Here is a 13,442-nt window from a genome sequence, read left to right on the forward strand (position 1 = left end):
AACAATTGCTCTTAAAAAATTGACAAGTTTGACAATCAGTCAATGCAAAGCATTCATTGGTGCCAGCGTCTCAGATTTGATGCCTTTCACTGTTTTATATAATTGAATATTGAATTATTGTTAAAATAAACTCGTCACTACATCGCCTGGAAGGTCATTTTTAACTATTTTCTGACATTTTATCTACTGAGAATTCACTGAAATGATTATTTAGACATGAATCAGTAATGAAAATAATCATTAGTCGCTGGCTTATCGAGTACTACTGCAACTACTAATACTACTACTGCTATGATATCAAGTCCTGTATCTGCACCATTGGATAGATGCCTGTATGTATGCGTGAACAGATGCACGGATGGGACGATGTTTGGTGATACCGAAGGTGAGATCACACTTCCAACTGCCAAATGACACGCCAAGCATTGTGGGAATTCATCACATTCCATCATCCTCTGTCACGTCCCTCAGTCCCTCCCTCGCTCTCTCTCTGCTGTCTTTATCCAAAGATAGATGAAGAGAGACGCAGTCTGTACCGGAACAGCTGTCACGCCAGTGGCTCTCTCTCCCTTTCACACATAATGGTTTTATATATAGACACGCAGCAGATTACTTGTGATGTAACATCCTCTTAATGTGTGCTGAGAGGCCGGATTGTTGGACGAACGTCAAAAAGGTCAACAGCATCAACATGAAACACACCGGGGCTACTTCACAGTGACTCACAGCCTCCTGCAAAATCCCATAATTCTTAATGAAATATGCAAATAACTGACGATCTTTGAATTTTTAAAAGCAGTAATCATAAATTGTGTACAAGGGAGCAGCTGCATTAGTGATATGTAATTTTAGTCCATACCTGCCTGTACCGTGGACACTTCATGATAAGTTGTAAGTATCGCGGCTGTGTACTTCATATGAAGCGATGACAGCGCTCACCCCAAAAAACAGCAGTGCTGCAATATGAGGCTTTTGCAGGAAATCCACACAGTAGATGAACATTGAGGTAAGATTGAGGAGATAACAGGTAGAGAACCAAAGGTGTTTGTCTTCCAAGCTGTCAGTCATTGTTTGATAAGCAGAGTAAAGTTACCTGACATCTGTCAGGGTTTCTCTTTAGGTAACCACCACTTTCTGCCAAGCACGCTGTAATGACAAGCTGATGTTTTCCAGGACTTCAGCTTCCACAGATATGGAACTATGGAGGACGTTACAGGAGCAGAGGATGAAAGTAGTGATAATGATTTACTCCATTACAGTGCAGCTTTATACTTGTTTTGTGCTACATTTTAAAGGGAACACTCATACTTTTAGGTCTTCATATTGATCTACATTTATCTGATGCCTGTATTTTTGCATGTAAAGACTGTACATGCAATACAAGAGTATATGATGTATTGGAGTAGGTTAAAGTGTATAGATTAACAGAATAGAAATGATAAACTTGGCGTAATAACCAGATGCAGTGAATACTTACTTTCACTAGCGTGAAATGTTTGACTTTTACTTGTAATTGAGTATTTTTCGTCATCACCACTGGACTCAAATCACAGGTTCTTTTTCTTGTGAAATATGATGAGTGCAATGAAACATGTCTGATTTGTGGTGAAATCAGATGGAGACAGTGCAGCAGTCTATTCTGGTTCATCGGCCCTTTAAGAACCATTGATGTGATTGTGAAAGATAGTTTTTCAGAATCACTCCTCATCTGTCTGTGCAGCGACAAGCTGATTCTGCAGTACTCTCCTCTGCGATAAACTGAGCGGTTCAGCAAAACAGTAGGCAGTCGATAATTCTACAGGGAGCCACACTTTGTGCACATACCTCATAGCTCATTAAAAAAACAATATAGTCACCTCCAAGGTTGACTTTAAGACCTCAGATGCTTTTATGTCTCTCCAACATGAAGCCGCAGCCTATGATTTGATAAACATCATGCAGGACGAAGCCAGCAGAGTGCTGAGGTAAATAAAAATACAGTGCTTCCCTCAGATTTTACATCAGTAGAAGTGGTTATGTTCTTATTTTACTTGACAACAGAAACCACAGCAGGAAGTTAAAATACTCACATATAGATAAAAGAAGCAAAGTGAAACAGCATCCATAAGTAAAATTGTGGTTCTTGGTAAATTAGAAAAAAACATGACCACGGCAAACTGACCCGAGTTCCTTTCAGCCACAAATGAGATTTTAAAACAACAGAGGACTGGGCTGCTGAGCTTGTGTTTTGAAGTGGACAAAGCCAATGCGGTGTCATAAATTAATTTTAAGCAGAGTGACTCTGTTTATAGAAGGTCCTGATTGAAACCCCATCAGAGCTGACTGAAGCCTTTCTAGAGTTTTCATGTTTCCTCCCACACTAAAGACATGAATGTTTCAGTAGGTGGTCAGAGTACTTCTGTCACTGCTCTGGGGCAAGACTGCAAGCATCCCCAGGTGCTGTGCTATTGCCTCCCACCGCTCCTGTGCAGAATGGGTCAAAACTGGAGGAAAAACTCTTGGTCTTCAGTATACATTGTTTCTTGTTTGCCAGGAATCAAACCAAAACATTAAGAATGAGCTTGGCTCATGGTTTCCCTCTGCTCTCAGAGTTTGTGCTAAGCTAAGCTAAGCTAAGCTAAACAACACCAACACTGCCACTGTCAAATATTTTCAGACTGTGAGCGGTTACAGTCGACGTCGTTTCGAATGTAAGCACGATGACAGAGAGGAAGGCAGCAGACATGAAGAGGAAGCCGCATCCTCTTCTCTGTTTGAGTCAAAAAACAACGTTTATGATGTTAGTTAACTTTTTAGAATTCCAGATGTGGTCATCTTCCTAAAAATATGCACATGCATTTGCACATCTATCTTCTTATGAGGACCTCCATTGACATAACTCTTCCAGCCCTTAGCCATCACTGATATGTCCACGTCTAACACCAACCTTCATTCGAACGTTAACGTAAACCTACATTTAAATTTAATCCTAAAACAGTCTTTTGAGGAAGTGGTGGCGTCTTTTTTAGCTTCAAAACTTATCCTGACAAAGACAAATACAAGTGCTCACACACACACACACACACACACACACACACACACACGCGCACACACACACACACACACACACACACACACACACACACACACACACACACACACAGCTGTTGTGTTTCCATAACGGTCATCTCTCCAACGACTTCCCTCTCTCTAGATTTTATCAGAGGTTTTAAATGCAGCTAGTAAAGTGTGTGTGTGTGTGTGTGTGTGTGTGTGTGTGTGTGTGTGCGTGTGCGTGTGTGTGCAGTCAAAGTGCAAACTGGAAAACAGGAAGAACAAGAATCTGGTTGTTGAACAGAATAAAACACACATCCACACACAGTGTACATGAAAGACATCCAAGTGATGACTAACTGACATTTGCTGAATGATATTACTGTTTGCCCTGTGGCCTGTGTGTATGTGTGTGTGTGTGTGTGCTCGTGCGTGTGTGCATATTGCATGTTTTGTGTGTGTGCGAGTAAAGGAACAGTGAAGAAACCCTCACTCTCTCTGCTTCTGAAGGTTTGATTTGATTTTACTCTCCTCATTCCATATGCTCTTTGTCACACACACACACACCCACACACACTCTTTAAGACATACACACACACACACACACACACACACACACACACACACACACACACACACACACACACACACACACACACACACACACATATCCACACATGCTTCTCCTCACCCAGCTCGGCAGCACCCTGACTGAATGCTAATTACATCCTATAGCTCTGTTACCGGGTAAAACCACAGCTTCAATGGCGTTGAATTCCTTCACGTTTTCCTTTAACATAGAAGAACAATACAGCATTTAGAAGGAGTTAAAGGCTGACAAAGGGGCGTTGAAGAGGAGAACATTATAGAATTGAGGAGAGGACAAAGAGGAGGAGGAGGAGGAGGAGGGAGATGAAGACCCATAAACCTGCAGTGGAGAAAACATCCCATGTTTTGAAGCTGTTCTCTTTTTTTGAATATTGATGCACCAATCAAATTGAGCACACTGTGTTCATCAATCACCTTTTCTGTCCTATTCAATCCAAACATGAAGCTCTGGGGGATTTCAGCCAACACACATTAAGAACACCTCCTTGTTTTGATGTTGAAGCGTATTATTGATCAGCTTCAGGGAGAAAATTGATATGCAGGTGATCTACATTTGGTTTAAGCGGTGACATCAAGATATCTTCATATTTCATCTCCATATTTATACTCGATGTTTCTGCACCACACCTCCCTGAAAATCAGACGTTGTGGGACTGTGATAACATCTTCCTTTGACTTTGTGTCCCACTTATTTAAGGTCCAGGAGCTATGCAGCACCACACGGTACCATCGCAAACAGCCCTAAATAACTATTAAAAGACTCTATTCAGATTCACGTCTTTCTGTTATTGCACTTTCAGTCATTAAGTCCAGTGAAAACAGAACACTCATGAAGATCTTCGGTATATTAGCATTTCTTTTTGTGCCATTAATGTGTGCAGAGAGTCTGCTGGCTCAGTCAGTGCTGTCCAAAATTGATGTATCTGTCCTGCTGTTTCTATGGAAGCTGCGGTAGTAATCAAAAGGAGCAATTTTGTCACGTTATTCACAAAGGTTCAGAAATCATGCTGGTTAAAGCCATTTTTATGAGTGGATTTAAAATAGCCTCTAACAGTTCCTCTAAATTGCGTGACAAACCACATTGTGGTAATCACCCTCCAAAACGGTTCCAAACCGCTGATCATTTTCTCACCTGACACCGCTGTGCTGTACACCAGGTCGTTCCCACATCGAAGTCTCAAGTCTTATTGATCCATAAACCACCTGACCTCCTCTCTCTGTGGATTTTGTGGCTCTGTAAAAATGGTCAATCCGTTACATTCCTTGCTCCTGACAGATGAGGAATAATTGTTACCGTTGCTCAGAGTCTTTTCTACTCTAATGTAAACATGTTATTTGGTAGCTCGCTAGCTATGAGGGAAGGTGATGAGGAGATGATTCTTAACCCTGCCTGTTAACCTCTGATTGGTCAATTGTTTTGTTAACTGGTTGAATTGGCCTTCTGGCATAACTTATTAAATAATAAATCTGTGAGCACAGAGGCCTGGAGCCACGCTAATGGGTTGCATGCTACTAGCTAATAGTGTATTTTGAGTATTGACATCTTCGGGTGAGGCTTCTACGTCCACAAGAAACCTTCAGGTGAATGACCAACTAATTTGGGAAGTTTGTGACAGCTTGCACTTTGTGACACGAGCTCATCTAAATACAACTCAAATTTACGTTGCTGTTGCACATGGATGGTGCACAAACACAAAATCGAAGCCACTTATGTAAAACAAAAAAATAATTGTAGTTGTCAGTCGCTTAGCAGCATTGTGCTTTCAGCTTGGAGTTGTTAAGATGGTCATTTTCTGAGTGTAGGGTTGGTGGACACTTCTGTCCTCCAATGCTGTACTCAACATGAAGCTGCTCAGTGTACAGCTGGAAGAATTATTGTAGATGGTGCTGAGACAACCACAATACATGAATTTGTTCAGAACTAACTGCTAAAATACTGACTGTCAGTGTTTGTAATGTGTACTATAGTGTTAGCTTTAGGAAGGTTTTGGCCAGCAAATGGAGAGGCTTTTATAAACTGGACCTACATAGATTTTAAGGCATCAGTTGATCAGTAGATGGGCGACAATCGAGTAAATTTGAGAATTGGATGAAAAGAGGACTTTAAAATGGTGCGAAAAAGAAAATGGCGCTGTTGGAGCTTTGTAACAGAAATTTCCAGAGTACAAGGGGAACTATGAGGAACTATTGAAACGAGAGAATCTGAATGACAGAGAGAAATGCAGGAGGTGTACAGAGAGAAGAAGAAATGTCTGTCCACACACACACACACACACATTAAAACATGAATTGGAGCGTGGTGGAGCTCAGGGAGCCATTGGGTAGAGTGAGAGTGGGCAGCACAGAGGGGCATTGTGGGACTCAACTGCACATTGGCACGGGTTCAAAGACACACACACATACACACAAACACATAAACACAATACACACTATTATAAATTGTGTTCCGAGAGATTTTGCAGATTTTGCAGATGTGCAAACACAGACACAGTGTGAGCCATGTGGATACAAACAGACATAACACACGCTCAGCATTGAACAAGGTGCACCTGCAGACAGCCACTCACATGTAATTACAAACTGTGCAAGTATTAATTATGCTGATGCACAATTACATAAATGGTCTCTCTCACACAGTGTTCACTCTAGAGCTGCAGTTACTATTCAGACTGCCCTCCACACAAACAAAATCTACTGTGTGATATATATCAAAAGTATTGATTGATTCAAGCTTAATTTTTTATGTTGAATGAGGAATACGAGGAATATGTTTTTAAAACTCTTTTGAAAGCTTTGTTGAAAAGTTGACACTTTCCATGTGTGTCAGGTTGCTGTACCATGGAGTTAAAGTCAGGCTCAGAAATGGCCAAGTCATGTAACTGCCAGGTTTTGCTGGGCTTTGAATGGACCAACCCTTCACCTTGTTTCCATATAATCAAATGAAAGCAGCTGGCAGCCGTTTGTGCTGACCAGGACTGCAGCAAGTATTACAGCAGAATAATATGACTTTATGTTGTTACCACGTTGTGTATGTTTGACATTCTTGCATGTTTTTGCAGGTGCGACCACATCATCTCACAAAAAACATTGTTTTTATTGAGTAAAATGATTGTGAATAATAGATGAATTAAGCCTACACTCATTAATTGTTAACATAAAAGTAAAATCTGCGATCACAAACCTCCTAAATCATCAGACACGAAAGACCATCTCCCACTAGATGAAGTCAGTATTTAGGTTAATGGGGTCCAAGTACATTTATGAGCTACTGAGTGATTGATTTAACACATGCATTTTCCTCTAAAAAGGGATATATCCATTTACTCAGCTCCTGATGGGAATCATTAAAGTTTCATTTCATCAAATCTAATACAGCCTTTAAGATAAAAGCCCTCATATTTAGATTCAGTGGAGCCTATAAGCAATCATTTTCAAGTTAAAATGGATAATTATTAAACTGGCTGATCTCTTCTATCTGCACTTTTTTACCCATCAGTTTGAGCAATCAAACAGCACTGATTGAGTGTGATACAGTAGATAAATGTCTGTCCAGTTAAGGACTTTTTTCGATTTTTAACAAACAATGAGCTATGATGTGGATATGACACCAGTTTTTTCACAAATCACACAAATCAGTGTCTTATGCCATGAGTTGTGGAGCTGAAACAATTTGTGGAACAAAGGAAGCGTTTGAAAATAAATGTATTCCCTTTCTTGTTGAGTTAGAAGACATACTGCTCTCAAGCCTGTCCATAAACACTTAGCTACCCCAAGCACCTGGTTAGCTTAGCTTAGCAAAAAGTAGGGAAACACATAGCTTGTATAGGTAACAAAAAATAAACTGACCCATTACACATGGATTTCCACAATGCAGAAAGGAGGAGACAAATAAGAACAAATGACAAACCAAAGAAGAAAGAAGAGTGACTAATTCACCAAATTAATCTGGAAAAAATGAAAAAGGATTTCATAGGGCCTAGTTATAGCTCCTTTATGAAACCTGTACAAAACACAAAGTGACAATTCACTGTTTCAGAGGGGCCATGTATTGCATTTTCAAGCAAAAATGCCAAAAATTGTGCAGTTTATTTAAAAGTACTTCAAGTCTCTTGGCCCTAATTTAAATGGTATGGTGTCTAAATGTATTTGCAGTGCACACTAATAACGAAATAATTTATTGTCATGAAAAAAGATTATACTGCTTTCATTTCTACATAAAAAGCCAGCATCACCGGATCCCAGTGTAAGTTTGCTTATTGCCGCATGAGTCAGAAATGGCTGTGATTATGTCTCTGAATGTGAGGTTCTATGCTGCTTTTATTGCTGCCCCTAAAAGACTTTAGACCTTATCTCTAGAACAAAAAGCCCATTGAAATGTCGACTACTAACAAAGAACCGAGTTGCAGAAATGAAGGCTGTGGTTTAATTTTGGCTCTCGTGTGTACTTTGTTTCCTCTTTTGTCATCAGGACATTAAAGGTGCATGCAGAACAGGAAATGTAACACACCTCATTTCATGTACCAGCATAATACTGGTATAACAGTAAAACCCTCAACTCTGTCCATGACCCCTAACACTCCTTTAATCTTTAATTCAGTTTCATTACTAATGGACTGAAAATTCAAACCAATAAACAAATGTGTGTGAACAATGACTCTCATCACTGCTTTGCTCACATTAGTTGTACTTACCTCATGATAAAGTCATTCTAATCTAATCTAATCTTATAACATGTAACCGTATAAATGTCACTAAACTACAATGCAGTAATCAGATGGGAGTTTCTGACTGTTGCGTTTTGTGTCCTGTCAGGCTGTGTTCGTATCAGACGTCAGGTCGCTGACTTTGTCCTACTTTGACTCTTTGACATTAGAAACTTTTAATGAATAAATCCCCCGAGGGGGAAAACAGTCAGACTTTCATAAGATCACATTATGTATAAAAGATCAGTTTCTGCTGGAGTGGTATTAATTATTTTGGGGGCTTTATTAGATTAAAAGCAAAGGTTCCTGCTGATAGAGAGGACACATTTTGTAGACTCAGCTGAAGTAACGGGCATTGAGCTGGTCCTGTTTGCACTGGCAGCTTTCCTAGAACACAGAGACACTTGGAAATGAAATCAAATCGAGCCAGGGCTCTCTGTCTTTTACCTGGGCAGAGATTAGTAACATAAAAAGTAATCTCCTGAGCAATATCCCCTGATGACAGTTCAGAGGTCACTGTACTGTAGTTAGCACTGGCAAATGGAAACCTGGTTACTGCAAGTTACTCACCACTCCACCTTTTGTACTTTGGGGGATTGTACACACATTGCTTGGAATAGGAAATACACTCATGAACTGGGCTGGAACTCTCTTTTAATTCCTGTTTGCTCACATGCTGTTTTTTAAGTGTTTTGTGAGATATTCATCTATTCATGCATTTGGCGCAATTGAGCATTTGGAAATCCATAGAGAGACTGTTGGTCGGATTATTACCTTAACAGGGTTTTTAACCTTTTTCCTCGGTCACACCGCAAGGGGAGAATAATCTTTATACACTGATCTGATATGAGAGGATCAATTTCCTCAACTCTTTCACTGTGTTTCCAAGTTTATTGAACTGATTTTGTGCTCAAGAGCTGTTGATTGAGCTCCTGGAGCTCTTGCAGTGATCTTAGAAGACAGAAAGAATCTTCCTCTCTTTTACATAATAGAGACTCAGATAATTATTTAGACATGAGACAGACACATTCAGTTGCAGTCAGATTAACGTGAAGGTATTATGTTATTTTAAGACATTTGAAACTGATAAAATGGAGAAGGTTTGGCTTATTTAATGGTATGCTCTTGGAGAAAAATGTGGTATCTAGCTAAGTGAGACACTGAAAAATGATTGTTTTTGTGTCCTCTTGCAACATTGGCACAGTGCACATTGATGCCTGATGTTCTGGAAAGCATGAACACATTTAAACAATGCACAGCTCTAAGACCACCAAGCAGTCACTGTTTTCCATGGTGGGGAATTGACTGTGCAAGGCGCTGAACATAAACTCTTCTTCCTCCATCCCTCCCTGTTCAGGTGGCGAAGGACGTTTCCATCCGTCTCCACAGCCAGCTGGACAGCGTGGAAAAGAAGAGGAGTCGTCTGGAGCAGGAGAACGAGGAGCTGAGGGTCCGCCTTCAGGACCTGGAGGTTGCCAAACAGGTCCTACAGCAGGAGATTGACAAGGTAGGATAACAATATCATAACTGTTGTATGGAACAAAGCCAGGAGGGGCCATACTGGGCTCAGCGGGGCTTGGTGGCTCAGTGGATGGGATGGATGCTGTCTGGCAGCATGGCTGTTAATACATATCTGAATTCTTGTCGCTGAAAGGCTGAGCAGAACTGGTCCAGTTTCCAGTTTTTGAGTATTTTGAGTTGTCTTTGTGCTTGATGAGCTAAGCTGTAGTAAACATCATATAGCTGTACCACTGTATTGTTCAGTAAGTGTTATGTTGAAGAAGATTGCTATGGTCTAAGTTCAGACTGAAGTGTCCATTTCTGTTTGGAACAAACTGGAAATTTCATCTTAACATGGAGGCCCTTGCTGATCCTTATTTAGCCTATCATCCTTTCTGCCCTTTGAAGAAAACAATGTTTACTGTGCTCTGTTTGCCTTGGAGCCTCAGGAGAGCCGATCTCTGTTCTCTTCTAGTGTTGACTTCACTCCTGCCACGCTGCTGCCACTCCAGGGACTTATTTGTTATACCAAGTGTAGCCAATAAAGAGCTGCAATGAAAAGGAAGAATCAGATTTGATGTCAGGGCCAGCTGAAGTGAAAATAAACAAAACAGAGTTGGCATTGCACTTCTTTGAAAGGCAAAAAAAAACACAAACGAAATTGATGTTAGACCCAGATTCAAGTTAAGCAAGATTGACCTCTCCACTGTCTCCCGAAGGCCTCATTCTGAACAGTCTAATCTGAGTGAAAAGCCTGAAATGAGGCTCCATCTTTCCACCCGTTTTGTTCTGTCTGTCTTGCTTGTGCTCACTGTCTCTTTTCTTCAGTGTCTGATGGGCTGGTGGTCATGGCCTTGGCCCAGGACCAGGCCTCTGATGTGGGTCAGGGTTGGATGAATGGCGGGGTCACTGGCAGGGGATCTGGGTCCGTCTGCTCCGGTCTGGCTGGACTGTGTGTTCTCTCGACACAGTTGCCAGTTTGCTGTTTGCGGATGGCTGGAAAGATGGCTGGGAGGGACGCTCAGTGTTTCCCGATGTTGACTTGACGGCAGTAGATGTGCAGTGTATTTGCCCAGGCTCACTCTGCTCACTGCCTTTCCTATAAGTATACCCACTTGAAATCCTTAGTGTTCCTCAACATAAAAACACTGCAGTCCCTTTTGGTAATTTAACAATACTGAAGTGCCAATCTGTGTTGATTATGTATGTGAGCATTCAGACTTTCCCCGTCACTTTGGTATGGTGTATAGCCCTAAATACCACTATGATCATCAGTCATTCAGAGGCGAAAATCAGGGCTGCAGTGATTTGAGAACACGTTGGTGTTGCTGTTGGGATTTAAAGTGCTGAATGTCGGCTTTCTACAAAGAGTAATTGCTAGCCTTTGCTTGCTGTTAGCAGTGAATGCATCAGAATTTGAAAAGCTCGGCGCTTTGATGTTCCTTAACAAAATACTCCTTGGGAGTTGTAGTTGATGTCGCTCCTTGGGTTTTTCTGTAAATGGGCTTTTTTAACTCTTAAATCAAAGAAGTATATTTTTGAACACAGCTGCTCATTGTTTGTACTGATGATTCAATGTCAGCCCAAGCCTTGAATTGCTCCAGCACTTTATATTGTCTCTGCAGAAAGACGATTTTTAGACATCTGAATGCCCTGATTCCCATTTTGCAACTCTTTTCTCCAAAATAGTCGTTCAAGACATCAGATGTATTGAAGTAAAAAGTGTTGAATCTCCCACACAAATGTACAAAAGTGGAAAAAAAGTGCTAGTACATTATGTGAGTAGCATGCGTTGATGTATTTAGTTATTTTCCACCTGATGTATCAGCCTTTTGACTGAACAGATGACTGTCATACTCTCTGCTTGTGTGCTTGCCTGAATAATATGGTTTCATAAGCTGTGTTTGGGTTGGTGAGGCTGAGTTATGCTAACCCTTCAGTGAAGGGAATTCTTCACATAGCTGATATGATTCAGGGAACTATGTTTGTGTGTGCTCATCCACAGAGGAATGTCTCACTCATCTGTGTCAACTACGGCCCAGAAACGGAAAAAATGAAAGAGGGATAAGAAACTGACTTTGGTGAGACATCAGGCTACAAAGCGATGTACACAAGCTAAAGAAATATGTGTAAAAAGGTTAAACAAGCAGGACAAAAAGGCATTTAACCATAGATGCAGAAGAACACACAGACAATGAAGGCTTTGGTGATTCACAGGTGTAAAGGAGGTTTGTGAATTATTGATTGTGTCCTGGTGGCGGCTGCAGGCTCCAGTCTGTACTGATATCGATATTCTTTACAAAGCAGATCTATGCAGAGAGACTGGCTAGACCTTTATTGTGCTGCTGCAGGCCATTGATATTTTACTGCAAACTGGAAAGGGATTAGTTTCTGCATATCTAACAGTGTTAATGCTTTATGCACAAAAACAGAAAAAGAAACAAATATTATCAATTAAAAACACCACAAACAAAAGCAGCTCCATTTAATTTTGAAGTGTAACCCTTTCTCTCCAGAGCTAATTGTAAACATATTGCTAGCTATTTCCACATGTTAGCTTATTGCTGACAGTGTGTATGTTGTGAATTGTTATGATAAAACACAAAGCCTAAGCTCTCAAATAAATCATCATCTTTTTATAAGCCATTATCGAGCCTTTACATTATCACAGTCACCTCAGTTGTCGCTAACAGCTACAGCTGTAAACGGTAGTCGTTGCAGGTAGCGTGTTAGCACATTATTAGCACTGTGTTAGCATATCATTAGCATTAGTTACATTTTACTTTGTCACAGTATTTTAATGTGAAATAAACATTACAAACCTAAAAAATTTGGATGTTTAATTATAATATAATGCATATATTTAATTCAGAAAATAGGTTACAATTACAGTTAGTCATGTGGCAGACGCTTTTATCCGAAGTGACATACATATGAATTCACACGCCAATGGCACAGCATCGGGGGTAGTTTTGCGGTTCAGTATCTTGCCCAAGGATACTTCGGCATGTGGACTGCCTAGGCCAGGGATTGAACCACCAACTTCCTGACTGGTGGACGACCGCTCTACCTCCCAAAGTCAACATATTTGTGTGTGCATTTTTCCTGAAATATTTGAAAAGTATTAGCACATCTCTTCTTTAAAAAACGTGGCTGAAACGCCTTCTATCCAGACACACAGTCAGCTAGCTGGTTCATCTACAGTAACATTATTCTCTCAGATTTGAACACACAGGGAATATTTTGGTTCCACTTTAGCTATCTGTGAAGCTGCGTGCTAATACATTAAACTTCTATCTTAACATTATCTCTTAATTATCTCTCTATTTTAACGTTGTCTGCTGGAGTATCTGTAGCTTATATTTAGCATACTGTTAGACCAGCACACACACATGCACGTGCGCTTGCACACACGCACTCATCTCCTTTGTTTACCACCCTGCGGGTAAAGAAACAATCAACTCAATTAAGTGGAACAAGGAGAATGGAGATGTCCCCTCTCTTCTTAATTTTCTCTGTCGTTCTCCTTTTCTCCCATTTCTCCCTCACAGACCCACTCCTCCTCCTCCATCCCTCCCTCGCTCACCTTCCATTCTT

At 40.7% G+C, this 13,442-nt stretch overlaps 1 protein-coding gene across 2 annotated transcripts in view; it reads left to right on the forward strand.

Annotated features, from left to right (window-relative positions):
- mtcl2 (microtubule crosslinking factor 2) overlaps window positions 1-13,442 on the forward strand; it is a 90,304-nt gene that overhangs the window by 12,008 nt on the left and 64,854 nt on the right. For both annotated transcript variants that reach the window (XM_070967754.1, XM_070967755.1), the window contains exon 4: window positions 9,703-9,852. In XM_070967754.1, the coding sequence (XP_070823855.1) occupies window positions 9,703-9,852 (150 nt within the window). The remainder of the gene's footprint in view (window positions 1-9,702; window positions 9,853-13,442) is intronic.

This window comes from Chaetodon trifascialis, chromosome 8 (genome assembly GCF_039877785.1).
Source record: "Chaetodon trifascialis isolate fChaTrf1 chromosome 8, fChaTrf1.hap1, whole genome shotgun sequence".
In the NCBI taxonomy this organism is placed as follows: Eukaryota; Metazoa; Chordata; class Actinopteri; order Chaetodontiformes; family Chaetodontidae; genus Chaetodon; species Chaetodon trifascialis.